Below are 17,641 nucleotides of genomic sequence, written 5' to 3'. Positions count from 1 at the left end.
CGGGCGATGCCGTGATAATAAACACGCTCACCTTAGTATCTGCATTTTCTGTAATGTGGTTGGCTGTGACCAAAACTATATTCGAGACAACAGCCAGTCACAAACCAGCAAATCTTACACAGCGTAAGCTATTTTCTATCCTCTTAAAGAGCGAGGAAGGGTCTGTCTGTCAGCATGGGATGGAAATGTCACTAGTTCCCATGAGTTGCAGTTAATTTGCAAAAGTGCACGGCGAGTTACTCCCTCTGCGTCTCTATTAGCCCAATTATGTGAAGTTATTAATATCTACGAGAAAGGCGCTGCAAACTTAATAGGAGGCATACGCAAATTTCTGGGCAGTTCACTCCAAAACACAACAGAGCTGTCACGGCGTTGCTGTCACTGCTGCTTCAAAGGTGAGTTGTGCAGTGTCGCTTAAAGGAAAGCAAGAACTGTGTAAATGCTTATGCTATTTTTTATTTGCGGAAAGCAATTTATCTTCCATCCTTCAGTTGAAATGTACATTCTTCAGTTTTATTCTTAATATAAACTAACAAACTGTCTCACAGAAAAGAGGTTTAACTGCAACGCTTAATAAAGTTGATAGTGTTTTTCAAAGTTGACTGAAATTTAAAACTTGAGTTTTGTTTTAAGATTGGATTTAAAAAGTTCTATTAATTCTCAAATGTCCTGAGCTATGGTACACATTGATTATCCAAAAAGCTGGGTTTACGTAGGTCGCACAGGTCATATAGGTCTTGCACGCAGGTTTACAGTTGCTGCAAAAAATATATGTACTTTTTCGACAACACACTTTTTCCACACGATTATATTAATGTACTCAGAGTCTTTTGCTTCACAACTGCTTAGTACTTTGAAAATAAACCACAAATGCATTTTTAGCCTCCTGACGTTTCCTGTGGAGGAGCTTCTTTTTAGAGTTTCCATTTCAGCCCTACCTTACAGTTACATGTAACGTGCTATATCATTATTACCACAGCTATGCATTTGTCCTGCAGACACTGACGTCCCGTTTCCTCACATTGTAATGTTTCAGAAACAATGCTCTCATTTTTTTGTCATAAAGCCACACTGATAAGAGTCCTTTTACATGTGCCATATTTTGTGCAGATATATTTGCATGCATCTGCATGCAAAGCTCACTCATACCAGTGTATGGACAGGTTAACCACAGTGAGTGATGGAAACTGCTCGCCTGACGCATTGCATTTTTGTTGTTTCATAATCATTCTTAAGTCCTTGCAAAGCTGGAGATTTTCTCTCTTTCTGCCAGCTTATGACGACACAAGCTTGAAAGATTAATGCCATTTGCAACTTTTCTGATTAAAAGCGCCCTGTACCTCGAGTATTAAGAACAGAGTTACAAACAGCCCATAATAGCATGATGGCCCCTCACACATTGCTGTGGATCTAGAGCCACACAGATATTGAGACTGTTGTATCTGACCTTAGTTGCATTTACTAGTCAGATGTTTTCTTTTGTTTTTTTTTGGTCTGTTGGATGAGCATACAGCTTCACGCATAGAGTCACTTGTGTGGGAAAATTAAGGTGATGTAGATCAGCAAAGCCTCCTCTAACCTCTTTGTTAGAGAAGCCAAAGACTGCACTACTGAACCTGTGTTAAGTGAATTTTTGTCCTTTTTCACAACTTTGCAACTGCCACCTTTCGCATACGGGTGTGTCAGTTTTGGTGTTCATTTTAGTTACATTTTTGTTTCTTGATCTGAATATGTCGCTTCACATGACTTTTATTTTTGGGCTGATAAATTTTCGCTGTCCAGCTTTTCTTCATTCTTTCTGTTTTCAAGTATGTTAAGCCAGAGCTTCTGATTTTTTTTTTCTTTTACTATAATTGGAAAGGTGAAAAACTTTGAACCACCACAAATTTATTTTCTTCTCCTCTGTATGAACTAAATCATTTGCCTATATGTAGCACAAACTCTCCAGACTTTCTGAAGGGTTTCTTTTTCAGTTCTTCTTTGGATGTCTGCATTTTCAGTCCACTTTTTTGACATTCCTATTCACCTCTTGACGCTTTTGTAAGTTTTACTATTCTACTGTTTCTTTGTTAAGCAGTGCAGCAGCCCTGACCTATGAATCATCAAAGCATTATAGGACACCTAACTTCAAGAATGAATCAGTGCTTTAAAGATACCAGATCATGCAAAAGTAGTCATACACCTCAACCTTTCCACTATTTGTCAAGTTGCAACCACTAGAACAGATGTGTTGTGGGAAACTAGCACATGCTGTTAGTTTTCCACTACTAACAGCATGTGTTAGTTAGGGATAGTGAGCACACTATCCCTACCTTAAGCCCAGGTGGTGGCAGCATCATGCTGTGAGTACGCATCTGTTTAACAGGGCTGGGGAATTGATGGTGGAATGGATGGAGCTGGATACAGGAAAAGACTTGAGAACAAGCGGCATAGATTAATTCATTTATCTGAATTGAATTTTATATGTGTGACATAAGGAAAAGACAAAACAAAATATTCACAAAACTGAAACTGCATCCGACAGATTTCCCCCGTAGTTGATTCATCTGTTGTTTAGCAAAGTTTCGACAGAGATATAGCTTCATTTGAAGTGAAGTCATGCAGGAAGTGATTTTAAAGGAAGGGCGTCTATTTGTCAAATTACTCAAGGACTGGCCTAACAGTCAGTGGCCTAAAGCTACTACAAGACAATAAGGTATTATTTTTTATGTTGTCTGCATGCACAGAGAAAGTGAGGAGAGAAGCAAGAAGTGAATGCCATCAGCAATAGTGAAAAGACAGGAGAAGTACCATCATAGTTAGGGCTGCATTCTGGAGATGGGTTTTAAGGATTTTCACTTGAATTAGATGAAGAAACAAACCGCCGTGTCAGTGATGACTGCATTTTAGATCCAGAGCAGTGCAGCATGTGTGCACCATGGACAGCAGAAGAAGAGAACACCATCTCCTGTAGACTGGTATCCTCAGACCGTGGATCTAAATATTATCACTTGCAATCTTAGTTGGGAAAAGCATCAAAATATTAAATAAAAAAAAACAATTTGGGGTATTAGGATGTTATGAGAAAACATTCCCTCAAGAGTTCAGACTTTTTTCAAAATGTAGACAGGAGCTTGGGAGGATCATAAAAATTTTATTACTATAAAAAAAAAAAGTATAACAGAAGGAGAAGAAGAACAGTACATGCAGCATAGATAGCATAATATGCAGTAAAATGGAAGAATCGAGTACTTAAATTGAGTACAAGGAGTTCCTAAAACTCCTTGTACTCAATTTAGTTTTAGGAACCGAATTAAAACTCAAAGGACCTTCAAACCAAAAGGGAAAGATCTGACAATAATCTAAGAAAATAAATCCAAAGGTACTACTGTATGTACAAACTGCTTTTCAAAAGTTAAAATTAAGTTACTGTCGGGTAATTATCTTAATTAATGATGTTTTTTTTTTGTATTATCATTGTGTGTTAGATTTTGAAGACTCATCAGCTGATTTTCATCTCATTTTACATAGATTTACTATCACTTACTTTGCTCTGCTTTAATCCAGATGAGTTGTTTTATGTTTAATATTTTTGTTGAGAAGCATAGTCAATCTGACAGAGTAAGTGCTATTAATGTCTTCAGAGTTCCAAAAGTAAATGACTGTGACATGATTTAAAATGTTATTTTGCAAATTTAAAAGTGAAAACAGAAAAAGCTAGTTATTAGAGTAGCGCATAGTAAAAAGTTTTAGCTTTTTCTCACTTTTTTTATATCTTTATTTAAGTCCAAGGAAAATTGTCCCCAGTTGAAAAAATAAACCCTTTATCCCTCTAGGGGATAACAGTGATGCCTGTCTGTGTTAGCGCCATTGAAATCGGAGGTCTAGCTCCTTTTCTTTGTGCCTCAGCTCCATGCTCACTTCGGCTGTACGCAGCTGAAAGTGGGTCTTCGACTTGCTTGATAGCTTTTGACAGCTCACTCTCATCCCTGGTGGATCAATGGAGCTCAGCACTCTTCATTAGAAACGTCAATGTACTGCACATTCCCACAGGCTCACCAACGACCCAGCAGCTCAGCCAGTGAAAATGTATTTATTTTTTATTCTATAAAAAATCATTTAGGATTTATGGCTTATGTATTTTTCTTTTACTTCAGGTTAAAACCAGAGAAATTGCTTGGTTTTGCCCATTGGAGCTTTTTTTTTGTAAATGTAGCCTGCATTAATGTTCGAGCAACATTCGCATATGAGAAAAACCATGATTGTTTATTTTGATTAGATATACAAATGTTTTACTACTTTTTATACCACACAGAACAACAGAAAATTAATTATTTTATATTTTTTTATTAATAAATACATAGCTGTGGATGTATTTTAAGGCACACCTCAAACATTCTGACTGTCTACAAATTCATGACATGATGGGAAAGTCAAAAAAGGTGCCACATTTGTTCCATGTCCAGGAAGGAGACAGACTCTATGTCAAGACATAGAAAACAAAACAAAACAAAAAAAAAAACATAAGACATCCTGTGAAAATTTTGGAGCTAAATCTTAGCCAGGAAGATAAAACTTGGGTGCATATAATTCTTCTAAATAGTCAATGACATTAAGCATAAAGCTGTGATCTCAGTCCCACATAAACTTTAAACGGCATGCAAGATGAGCTGCCTACAAACTTGACTTAGTTGCAGCTGTTCAGCAAACTATTGTGAGAAGCTTATGAAAGCATGCTCAAAACATTTGATCCAAGTTATAAGGAAATATATCTAAACTTTTTAAGTTAAAGAAAGTAATAAAACAATAAATGGGCCTTAGTTTTTTAGGACCCATTGAAATTTTAAGTGTCATTTGCTCGGTTATGGCGTCATTATTAGGAAAAGCTCAGTTTGTACACTTTTTATTTTTAAAGGCTCATTCTGTGAGGTGAATGATATTTTTTCTTAGATTGTCTATGTTGTGAAGAAGATAAAACGCAACAAAAAAATAGCACGGTAAAAGGAAAAAATAAATGGACAGACTAACAGTGCAACCTAAGAGAAGAGATTTGTTTGTAAATGTTACTACTTACATTTCAAACTGAAAACACATTAATTATTTAGATTGTTTTGCCATATTTATAGTTAAATCAAAGTACTTTTTGGCTAAATTTTGTATAGAATATGAGCGGTTTTAAAGTAAAATTGAGCTGTGGGGATAGGATGTTTTGCTTTTATTAAACTGAAATAAACTCGTTACTTTTAAACGCAAGCTGTATTATTTACCTTCCTTTTTTTCCTAAGTGAATTAAAAAATGAAATCCTTGATTGAATTTTATTCAAAAGCTCAAAATGCCTTCTGGACGATTCTGTAGTGTTTTGTATTTTTGCATGAAAGGCAAATGCCTTGTTTCTTATTATTTTATTTATTTATTTTTCTGGTTGTTTTTAATGTTTATATTGAAAACGAGGGACCTGGAAGTTGAATATTATTGAAGTGAATTTTAAAGAAGTTCACTACACGTCGATGGAAGCTCCAGGGTTTATTGTAAACACAAGTGTTGCGTCAGCAGTCTCTTGAAATGATGGCATCACACGTGGAATATTAGTATGTGCAACAAGGTGAAAAAAACACAGTGGAGACACTAGTGATGGCAGCGGGTCACAGAGGTTGTTGTCATAGTGGAAATAATGAGTCTGAGCCAATGGCTGCCTCACTGTCATCATCTGCCTTTCGATTGGCCCTCTGACAGTTTACCCAGCTAATCACTGGAAGAATTCAGCCTACATGTTTGGTAGCATATGTGTACACACACACGCATTCATACACACATTTGGCGGCCAAACGTCACACTGGGAAAACGCAATGTGTGTTTCGGTGAGTCTCTCTGGTCCTGCCATTAATAATGCATGGCTTTGGGAGGATGAAAGGCTGTTTTGGCTTGAGGCATATGTCTCATATGAAGAGAGAGACATCATGGCCGGTAGTTATAACTGTACATCCACAGAGAAAGTGAATGCTTTGTCACATGGCTTTCATCAGCAGCTCTGTACTTAAGGCTGGAAGTGGATTTATTTTGGGGGTAAAGAGTGAAATAATCAAATATTTAACATGAAGGGATATTCTTTTTTTTCTATGGTTTCAAGGTAGGTTGAATACTGTGTCTTTTACAGTGGACTTTATTAGATGCACCTGTTCAGTACCTGGTTAACGCCAATGCAAATCAGCCAATGACATGGCAGCTCCATGTCTAGGCATGATAAAAGGTGATTTGCTGAAGTTCAAATTGAGCAGCATAATGGAGGGAAATGGGATTTAAATGACCAAATGTGAAATTGATATTTGGGCTTGTTATACATTTTCAGAAACGTTTGATGTTCTAGGATAGTCACACAGACGTCTCTTGACTTTACAGAGATTTGGCAAATAATAGCAATAATAATGAGCCAATCAGCAGCAGTGCATTACACACAAAATACCCCGTTGATGTCAAAGGAGAATAGCAGAAAGGTAGCAGTGACTGTAATAATCTCTTGTTATATCTGAGGTATGCTAAATAAAATACCACTTCTGAATGCACAACACTTCAAACCTTGAAGCAGATGGACAAGAGCAGCAGAAAACCACACATGGTGCCGCTCGGATGAGATAAAAATAGGAAATTGAGGTGATAATTCACACAGGCTCACCAAAATTGGATGACAGACTGAAAAAAACGTTGCTTGTTCTTGATTTAAGCAGTGACATTAAGATTTAGGGTCAGAAGTTGGCATAATATTATGAAGCATAGAACCATTGTTAAAAAGACATCTGTGCCTAAATAGTTTTAATTAAACTTTGCATTATTTTGTTTCAAGAAATTCAATAGAGGTTTCCATACGTTTTCAAACCCCTGTGCCTCACCTTTGACAATGTCGGTCAGTTTCTCCATTATATTATAGGACATATTTTTCTTGACCCACATAGTTGTTGTTGTTTGGTCCATTTTCTTCATGTGAAAGCTATAATTCTTCCAAATTTAATCAATATTTAAGAGACAGTTGTCTGTGAGTACACACACACTAGATAGTATTTTGTATTACATAGCATTTGTAATCCAGTAATATCTACTAGAGCCTAATATACTATCATCTTCAGGTATTTCTGGTGTTTGAAGTAGCCCCATTTAAACTGAGACAAGGTACCTTTAACTTTAAAACTCTTAAACATATGAAATAGCAGGGGACCATTGATTCAGCTTTTAAGTTGAGTCCTTACGTCTCTGTCTTCATTAATTGTTTAAAACGTTTAAACGTGATTTCCATTTTTTGTTTTTACTGACCCATCTGTCAGACTCAGTACTCGGTGGGAGGTCATAATGTTACAGCTGATAAGTGCGTAGAGATAGTACCACTTTTTTTTTCTTTTTTTTTCAGGATTGATTTCTGAAAGCTTTTAAGCTGGCTTCACATTTATATCATGACCTACTCCCTTGTTTTTTTTTTTTTTTTTTGTAAATCCAGAATGTGTGGTGTGATGCAAGACTTCACATCGCAAGCATCATAGCACCACCAGATTGGGCTAAAAGTCAAATTTAGCAGGCGATGGTTTGCTAACAGTAATCATGCACAAGAAGGATTCATTCCTGCTTTTGTGAAGAACATGGTCACAACTTGTTTGTCTGACACTCACGTGCGGTAATTAAGGTTAAAGTCTCATGTGTGGCAAGTTTCCCCTCATTTCCTTGTGACGCCTTCGGTAATAGAGCTTCATATGTAAATAAAGCGCCTTGCTCATGCATATGAGTGTTTTCCACGTGTATATGTGAGCGTGTGCACCGAACCCTTTGAAGTTACTCATTCACTCTATATTCCTTCTCTTCCCATGTCTCGTCTCTTTGAACAGCATGTAGGCATGATTATTAAAGCTGCTCTCTTTCGACTTCAAACATATGGGATGAATATGGATATGATGTGACACCAAGCCCTTCACCAACGCCCTGTCTGTACTTCATTTCCATTCCTGTCATGCAATAAAGGTTGATAGGCTTGGCGTTAAACAATCTCTGTGGGAACTAAACCTGTCATTCACTGGCTTGTCTTTGAGCTAGCTAAGGCAGTTATTACGTAGCTTATTGAGAATGAGATGGAGCTGCAGGGGAGAATTAGATGTGGAATTTTATTCTTATTTGACTTGTCATTCTTCGCTTTTCTTGCCGTCATTTCACATGCTGTGTACATCTTTTTCTGATGTCGTCCTTTCATAATTTCTTGTGTTGTTGAATGAATTTTTGCTTTATTAGCTGTTTTCCTCTTTCATAGTTTTCACACGAAACATGCAGGACAGAGACCACAAATCCTTGTTGTTTCTACTTTAAACTTTGACCTTTCGCAGATGATAATATATGTTCCTCAGGTGTCTGGGTGCAATTAACAAACCAGCAAAATGTTTGGTTTTTGTTTAACTTTAAGGGCCCAAATTTACCACTGAGCCTCAGACAGCTCATTTTTACTCTGGTATTCACTCTTACTTCAGCAGAACACAGAACTAAAATACCTGAGATGTAACAAGGCAGGTCTCTTTTTCAAAATGCTAACGAATGTTCTCATAATGTGCAGAAGGCAAAATCTGTTTATGTGTAATTTTTCACATGGGAATAGATTGTGTGTGTGATCAAATTCTGTTTCTTAACAGAAATTGCATTTTGAGCTTTTCTTCAATTTTAAATGTTTATTTACACAAACTCAACATTTAAGTATATAGAACAATATATTGTATTTACAAAAAATACATATGTCCAAATACAATGTTTTTTTTTTTTTTTTAAATACTCAGATGTTGGTGGTCACTCTATTTTTCTCATGACTGCAGTTACTATATTATTTCAGCAGCTGATTAAGCTAATAAAATTTAGAAAATATCATGCATGCCAAGGTAAGCTACCTGTTCACCTTGTGTGCAAGAGCTGTTGGTAGAAACCTCATTCGGCCAGCAGCTGTTAACCACAAAACCTCTTTGCAGAGCATTAAATTTATCGACTTGACGGTGGTATTAGGCCTCAACCTGTGTGTACAAATATTACAATATCGTAAAATCTTTCCTGTTATTAAAAGTAGTTAGGCAGCATAATAAACCTACCATATTTTTTAATTAATTCACTGTTAACATCAACAGTCAATCCATTTTTTCACTGATCTCCTCACTGATCTCCAGTGACAGTTAACCAGACAACTGCAATTGCGTCAATAGGTCAGTCAATCACCTTTGATGTTTTGCAGCTTTTATTTGGTTTTTGCATTGGTCTGGTCTTGCTCTATTTTACTTGATTACTGTGTTGTTGATGAAGTTCAGCTATGATCTATTTTCATGGGTGAATCCTAAGCAGTCAAGGTTTTTTGTTTAATTAATATTACCGTTTGTTACACTACTGGATAATGCATCAGCAAATGTAGGGTCAAACTGGGTGTGTAGGGACTGGATATATTATTTCTGCACAGAATTAAGTATGTAATTGCATGCATGTGCATGCATGAACAACAGTAAATGCAATTTACTTTGTGCAGGAAGGGTTGCTAGCTTGTGTCCATTTTAGTTTTTCTGTCCCACCCTTTCCTGAATCATTAGTCTTTTGCGAATATGTGGTAGTAAAAATGTATGGAATTACTTCTATAGGAGTACAATCAGTCAGTTGTTTCATGTTCTAGCACAGGGGTGGGCAACTCCAGGCCTGGAGGGCCGGTCTCCTGCAACTTTTAGATGTGTCTCGACTTCAACACACCTGAGTCAAATAATGAGGTCGTTAGCAGGACCCTGGAGAACTTGATTTCACTTAGTAGGTGATTCAACTATTGGATTCAAGTGTGTTGGACCAGGGAGACATCTAAGAGTTGCAGGACACCGGCCCTCCAGGACCAGGATTGCCTATCCCTGTTCTAGCACGATAATAAATCACTACTTTTTCATAGTTATGTATTCTGGTTTTATAAAACATGCTTTAAACAAATGAGATCACGTTGTGACAATGACTAGTACTGCATTTTGCAGCAGATCAAGCAAAGGTAAAGAATTGTCCTGGAATGAGTTTTTCTAACACTTGCAGAAGTTGTATTATGCAAATGAGTCTGCAATTAAAGAAGGCTGCATGCAGAAATGAGCTGTTGCATCCTGCAAAGCTCTTCTGTCAGCTTGGAAACTGACTGATGAAGCAATAAACTGTTGATTGCGATATTTTTTTGGTTTATGCTTCTATATTTTGCAGTGTAGAAACATAATGTGAGATTTTTACATCGGCATGGCCGATTTGAGATTCTTACATTATGGCTACCATGAGTAAAGTTATCATACTTTCATAGTATTTACTGGTAATTTTTAAACAAATATGTAAAACTTGGTTTTATTTAAAACAGTGAAGCCACAGTTATTAGCTATTAAAATACTCCATTGATTACTTTAGTTGTATTAATAATGCATAAGTGTTATTTATTATTTTCAGTTTCAATAAATTTATCAAATCGTCCACAACATTAGTTGTATTCAAATAAATTTCCTTCATGTGTAGAATGTTATCATTTCATTGTTCTGTTCTTCCTAGAGTTAAACTGGGAGTAACAGATGTGCACTTTTAGCTTGCTATTGTTTTAAAACATTGTCACCTAATAAAAGTTTTACACACATTGATTGTCTACATAATTTTACCATCCAAAAATATTCCCAAAAGGCAGAATTTGTCTGTCTTGTAAGCAAGGGAAAAAAAGTTGCAGCCTTATTTCAGCCAGCTGACTGACAGTGTGAGCAGTTAGGACCAGTTTTGCCCAGTTTTGCCATGGTACATACAGCCAGAGAAAACTTTGGTCACTTTGGTACTTTTCCTGGCATCTTTTAAACAACTACATCAGTCTACACAACTCTTTTAAACTGTGGGGAAGGTTTGGAGAACGATTTCTGATGTTTAGAAACATACTTTTTTAAAACCACTTACACGCCTTTTCTAACCTCAACATTTTTGGGGTTAATGTGGTTTTTATTTTATTTTATTTTATTTTATTTTTTTTTTTCAAATTTATTTGAATAAAACACCTGACATTAATGACAAGAATGCCGTCATATTTTTCAACTCATGTTTTGCAAATGTTCACCTGTTTCATAAAATCATCATCATTATCATCATAGAAAAAAATCAAAAACAACTGACTGCGTTCCTGAAAGAGGAAATTCTAGCTACGGGTTGTAAAATGTTTTTCAGTGTTATCTTGACTACAGAATGCATCAGTGACCTTGCTGACACAGAAGTACTCTCAGACAGTGAGGCATGTGCCGTACTCTGGTTATCTTGCATCCCTGCATTCGTAAAGTGCAAGCTTTTTATTTGTGAAAAAGCATGCAATATTGACATGCAAAAACACTGAAATGAAGCACAAAAGCAATGACAGATAAACCACACACAGCACTCCCTGTTAGGGCTTGTCCATTCACTGATATTTTATTTACTATTTGTTTTTTCCTTTAGTGCTGTTGGCATGTTGTAAGCCCCCATGCCCTCACTTCCTGGCTTATGCTGCCCCTGCCTCTCAGCAGCCATTAGATCTGTCTCTGACACCATATGGCCTTCTCTCTATGTTGGGGATGTATGACGACAGCCCCCACTATGCTGCTAAGTCTTCTGTAAATAGAAGCACAGTCTTGCCCTATTTCCTCTTTTCTGCATCCTCATCACATGTATTATTTATTTATTTTACACAAATTCTTTCTTAAAGATTAAGGAGTTTAGTTTTTGCAGTGATAAAATGGTGCATTTGCATTGAGATTTTATTTGCCTTTAGCCAAATGTCCACTAACATTACTGTGGTGAATCAGAGAAAACTACTATAATTAAAATCTTGAGTCACAGAATGACGAAGGCCAGCACCGTTACAGACGCATCTTCACTCCCCTTGGCAGACAGAGCTGCCTTTTGAGAGGATCATATCAAAGCCCAGAAACATGCAAAACCAAATGATTCTACTTATTTGACTTCTTTTAAACACAGCAGGAGAAAATTGTATATGCCTCTGCAGATGTCTTTTGTCTCTGCTGGTAAGGTTGTCTTACAGATGTTAACGTCGACGCAAGCTTGTAGCTGTAAGATTTAGTAGTCTTAGTCTGCAAGTTTTTCTTCCTTTCCTGACACGTGTATTGAGAAAGAAAGACAGGAAAAGGCAAACAGGTGTGTAGTAGTGTCACTGATGTGTTTCCTGTTTGTGTCTGGAGAAGAGCTCTTCGAGGACGGATCATATCGGAAGGTATTGCAGCACGCTATGTGTCTTTCTTCTTTTCAAACAAGAATATGATGCAGTTATTTCTGTTTTATTTTAGCTGTAATCTACATCTCACTGAAAGTAGTCTGGAGAATAGTAAGGAAAAATATCAGCCGTAAGCTGCACTTTGAGTAATCGTAGTTGTAGATTTCTAATTTGTGATGGTGAATAAAAATCATATCTCATGTTTGGTTTGACTTTAGCTGTTACCAGCTGTAAGTAAGCCCTAGAGAACATCTCACATCTGAAGAGCAAATTCTAAGATGGAAAGGATATGACCCAAACTGTGGTTGAACCTTGACGTGTCTTCTCAGTTTCCTGTTTTCTTGCTCGTCTTGTTCCTCCAACTTTTGCCGCTGTCCCTTCTGCTCTCAGCTGCATGGCTTAAACCAGTGAGAGCGCTACAACCAGGAAGACAGTGAAGCTGCTTTCAGAGCAGTAACAATACAATGTGGTCTTATATAAAAGGGACTGATCCGATTTCAATGACTTATTTTTTTTTTTTTTTATATTTCCTGATTTACAAGAACAGCTTACATTCAATACCTTGCAAAAATGTTTATACCTCTTGTCTCTTTTTTGGCTAATTGGATTTATGTAGACCTTCACAAATTATTGTTAATGATTTTCAACATTTGTTTTAGAGCTACAAAAGTGTGGCACACTGAGAATGTGTCAGGCATATTTTAGTCCTTTCTTCTTTCCAAAATACCCCCAGCATAGTCGGATTGAATCAAGAGCATCTATGAACAAGTCTTGCCAGAGACTGTTGACTGGGTTTAGGTCTTTACTGGGTCATTCTAGCTTAAGAAAATGCACCGATCTCAAACCTTTCATTATAACTCTGTCTATATGCTTAGGGTTGCTATCTTGATGGTAGGTGAACATCCTCTGCAGCCTCCAACATGTTTGCTTCCAAGATTTGCCCTGTGCTTTGCTCCATCCCTCATCTCATCACCTCTGATCAGCTGCACCAACCCTGCTGAAGAAAACATCATAATTCTTCTACCATCTAAACAAACTCTTAGGGTTGGTTTGTTCAATGTGCAGTGTTAATTTCCCTCTACATATAGTGTTCTGTTCATATTTAAATGTGCATATTTGTCTGCTATTTTCCTTTGTCTTCATGATGCTTTTGTTCATTACTGTTCCTTAACAAATCTCTGAAGTCTTTTCAGAACAGCTGCGTTTAAACTGAGATTTATCACTTAGGTGTTTTTTGAATGCAGTCGATTGCATTTGATTTCATTTAGGGATGTCAGATTAAGGGGGTGTAAATAAATGTCCACCACACTCTTAAGAAAACCTTTTCCTTGTAACTCATTATTATGCACTAATTTGTGTTAGTCTGTCACATTAAACTCCAGTTAAAAAACAGCATCAATAGTGTTATGTTGATGTAATGTGAAAAAGGTCAAGGTGTATGAATTCTCTTGCAGGGCACTGCAAACCATAGAACTGTGCATCACTTGCAGATCCTGACAAACTTAAGATTTATAAAATTATACCTGTGATTTTTTAATCCCATGTCTCAAATTACGATCCTGCGACACACAGATTGTTTCCAGATCATGTCAGTGTTAGCCTTCCATTTATCCACACGTGCTCCCTCCCTCTATCCTCATACGCTTGTGCAGATGGGGTTTACTGTAATTTTCAAAAGCCATGCAGGTTACACATTCATTTCCATGGTTTAATAGGAGTGGGATTACTAAGGTTTGCCAGGATATCCCCGACCTCTCTTCCACCAGCTCCATCATACCTCCCTGTTTCGTCTTTTTTTTTTCTTCACATTTAGACATTTTGCTCTTTTTTCACCTTGTCTTGTCCTGCCCAGCGTTTCCCTCCTCCTGACATGGTATGACTGGGACTGTTGTTACTTTGGGATGTTCTCGTCTCTTTGGGTATGTTTTTTGAGACATGTGCTCATCAGGTTGGATGCTTTATGTACCATGTGAAGCTGTGTGTCGGGCAGAAAGTTATGTGCTCTGCTCTTATGTAAGCTGGTCTTGGCGGGGTAAAAGCAAGGGTTTAGCTTGAGGGATGCTGGCTCAGGTGGAGTGATGGAGACGGAAGCTATTTTGGGAATGCTTTGCTTCTCGCATCTATCAAACGCATGAGTTATTCACTCACATGGGTTTCCTGGTTCTGAAGGGATGAAAGGACAATTGAAAAGTGGGGTTCCACCCCGTTTTGTATTCTTGCATGCAATGTCTGCTAGGTGTGCTAAAACTGTAGCTGGAGAAAATATTTTGATTCCTTTGTTCTGCAAATATTCTGGCATTCATTGTTGGTTTTATTCACTGCCAGTAATCCAAGCCATTAGTTAAAAGGCTTAGATTAGCGCAGCTACCCACAGCTCCCTGCATAAGTCTCCCTTCATCTGTTCTCTTATGTTAAATATTTCTACACATACAGTGTGGGCATCATCTTTTGATTAAAAATGGTCCAAGCATAAAAAGTGCATTATCTATTCTGGTAGTTACAAACAATGACTTTTATTTTAGATACTATGTGCTACTCACCCTTTGAACTTGCTCATTGCTGTGAGATTTGTAGCATTCTTTGACAGCTGTGCTAATCTGTCTGTCCCTTTGTATTTTTACTCTCTCCCTGCCCCAGACCATGCAGCCCTTCTGGCTCCAGACTCACCTGCCTTGCACTGTCCCAAGCCTGATCAAGCATAAGGGCAAACCCAGCAGGGACTGCTGAACACGACCGGGTAGAGAACCATGCTGTCCGGCTCCTGGCGTCGGTCTGTGGGGCCGACACAACCTGCCGCAGCCCCTGTGGTGAACCCCAGCGCGATGACTGTGTGCGGGGTACCAAGCGGTACGGTGGTTCTTGAGGCTCAGTATGACTACAGCTATCGAGGGTCAGACGGGCGACAAGTATGCATAAGAGAGGGCGAACGGTTTATTCTCTTGAAGAAGACAAATGCAGACTGGTGGCAGGTGAGAAAACATTGTTTTTTCTCTGGTGTGAATTAAACCATAGTAAAATAATGGAGTTAGTTTACTCAAGTCTATGCTTACAACATGATAGAAAAGACAAATCCATGGGAAAACTTCATAGGAGTAGTAAACTGCTGCTTTTCTAACTTCCTCTTGAAGCAAGCTGTGCAAATTATTAACCTTTATTTAACCAGGTGAAGAATCCATTTAGACCAAAGTCGTTTTTAGGTGATTAGACCAAGAGCTCAACAACACAACACTTGAGAAACACAAATGACTGAAATAGGCAAAGCTAGTGAGATTTCCACTACAGATCACTCCTACAGCTACATCTAACATTTTTATGGAATCTCTGATTATAGACAAACTACTCCTCCGCTCATGCTTTTGTAAAGTTAGTTCATTTAAACTGTCCTTAAGCTTTTTGGGCCCACCCACTTCATTTACTGTTGTGTATACAATACTTTTTAATTCATATACATATAGATTAAATTAAAAATAGTTAAACATGAAATTAGTTTATTGTAACATGTTTATTTCCATGTACATCTTGTCTCATTTCAGCCCAGAATATGGCTATTTTTGGTTACAAATGCTTTTGAAACAGGAATATAGTCTTCAATACTTCAGTTCTGTTGAAACTAGTTATTTACATACACTATATAAAAGGACATAGAACCATTATTTCTGACTGCCTGACATTAAATCAGAATAAACGTCTTTCTGTTTTAGATTAGCTAGGGTTATCAAAATTATTTTTATTTTCTAAATACCAGCATGATATCACCTCCCCCTTACTTTGCAGTTGGGATGATGTAAATGTGACGCTGGTCATTATAATCATATACTTCAATTTTAGTTTTATCAGGCCACAGGATATCTCGCCAGAAATTAATGTCTTTGTCCGTAAATGCATTTTACAAACCTTAATATGTCTGCACATGCTGCTTTTAGAGTAACGGCTTCTTATTCTTTGTATGACATTTTACCTCATAGCAGTATAGGTCTTGCTAGCTGTTGATAATGACTCTCATCAACTTCACCAAATCATCTGTTTATGTTTTACAGTTGATACTCATATTTTGCTCTTAAATTATCTGGGACAGACAACACAGGCTGTTATAATGTCACAAAGATTACCTCATCACCACCCAATTTATTCAAAGTTTAAACCTCTGAATTTCAAAAAATGGATAAAAACAAACTTTTAAAAATTCTCATTATTTTGGCATTTAGAAAACTTGTAAAATTACAACTGGCCTTATATATGAGAGCTTTAGACTGATTTAATGTCAGACAGTGAAGGAAAACAACAAAAATGTATTTTATGCAGTGTATGAAAATATCTAGATTCAGCTCTCTTCTATAAACACTTCTCCTAACATCCTGTGCCTGAAATGGTACAACAGGCTTGGTGGTGTTGTGGCTTGGCTGAATTTATTCAAATGAAAACAGCAAAAGCATTGATCTTAACTCTGTTCTTGAACAGGTGCGCAGAATCGGTGCAGCCAGCAAAACAAAGCCCCTGTATGTCCCTGCTACGTATGTGACTGAGGTTCCTATCACACCGATGCCCTCGCCCCAGCGCCTTGTCACTTCTGTCTCGCTGCACTCCAACATGCTACCCCGAGTTTCGCTCTCTCCCAGCTTCACAGGAACTGGCAGGAATGAGCAGAGTCAGGGTAATGTTTGGTACCAAATACCAAGTTCAATAATAATAGAAAAAACTGTAAAAATTACAAACTGGAGCTGTTGTTGTTGTTTTTTTTTTTGTTTGTTTGTTTTTTTTTTCCCTCCGCAGTGAACAAACCCATGTTCCGGTCCATGGAAAATCTTAACACTTTCAACAGTGCCTTCCAGAGGTCTGAGAGGAACACAGTGGTGGGAGAAAACCACTTCCCCACCCTGCCTCTCTCTGGATTCACCTTTACGCCCAGTTCTTCCACCTCCCAGTCAAGTCACCTCATGGTCCCAGGGTCTCCTGCAGCTTCCATGACTCAAGCAAACTCATCAAATCCCAGAGTGGTCCCGACAATCACCCGGAGTCAGAGCTCCAGCAACCTGCCTGAAAACCTGAACGAGAACCCGTATGACGAGGTCGGGGGAAGCCTTGGCAGTCGCATCAACTACAAGGTCCCTAAGAAGTCCTGCAGCCAATGGGACGTGGTGGGGGCTTCAGGCAGGAATAACCGTCTGCAGGTAAGGGAAGTCAGGATCTAAGAAGAGGTAGAGATAGTTTACCCAAATTTCAGGTAATACAGTTTCAAGACTGAATGAAAAGCATGAACAGTTATTTACACTGAAAATATTTGAATAGATATTTGAATAAATCAGAGAAAATATAAACATTTTGGCTGAGATTTTGGGACGTTGTTGAGTCTTTGTAATTTCTCAACAAACAATGGCTTTCACTCAGGGATGCAAATAAACAAACTGTAGAAAATCTGGTCTTTA

The 17,641-nt window shown here is 37.7% G+C and overlaps 1 protein-coding gene across 6 annotated transcripts in view; it reads left to right on the top strand.

The window, feature by feature from the left end:
• Window positions 1-121: 121 nt before the first annotated feature.
• The window catches only part of arhgap9 (Rho GTPase activating protein 9), a 59,169-nt gene continuing 41,649 nt past the window's right edge, over window positions 122-17,641 (top strand). For 3 of the 6 annotated variants that reach the window (XM_016670126.1, XM_007548698.2, XM_007548706.2), the window contains exons 1-4: window positions 123-395; window positions 14,856-15,187; window positions 16,677-16,869; window positions 16,989-17,386. In XM_016670126.1, coding sequence (XP_016525612.1) covers window positions 14,966-15,187; window positions 16,677-16,869; window positions 16,989-17,386 — 813 coding nt within the window. In that variant the 5' untranslated portion in view covers window positions 123-395; window positions 14,856-14,965. Of the gene's footprint in view, window positions 396-11,902; window positions 12,219-14,855; window positions 15,188-16,676; window positions 16,870-16,988; window positions 17,387-17,641 lie in introns of those variants that run through there. The other 3 variants (XM_016670122.1, XM_007548678.2, XM_007548688.2) reach the window with 2 other exon arrangements.

The sequence above is a fragment of the Poecilia formosa genome, unplaced genomic scaffold, assembly GCF_000485575.1.
Source record: "Poecilia formosa unplaced genomic scaffold, Poecilia_formosa-5.1.2 Scaffold2, whole genome shotgun sequence".
Classification (NCBI taxonomy): Eukaryota; Metazoa; Chordata; class Actinopteri; order Cyprinodontiformes; family Poeciliidae; genus Poecilia; species Poecilia formosa.
Note: the sequence above shows the minus strand (reverse complement) of the source record. Positions and strands in the feature narration are given on the sequence as shown.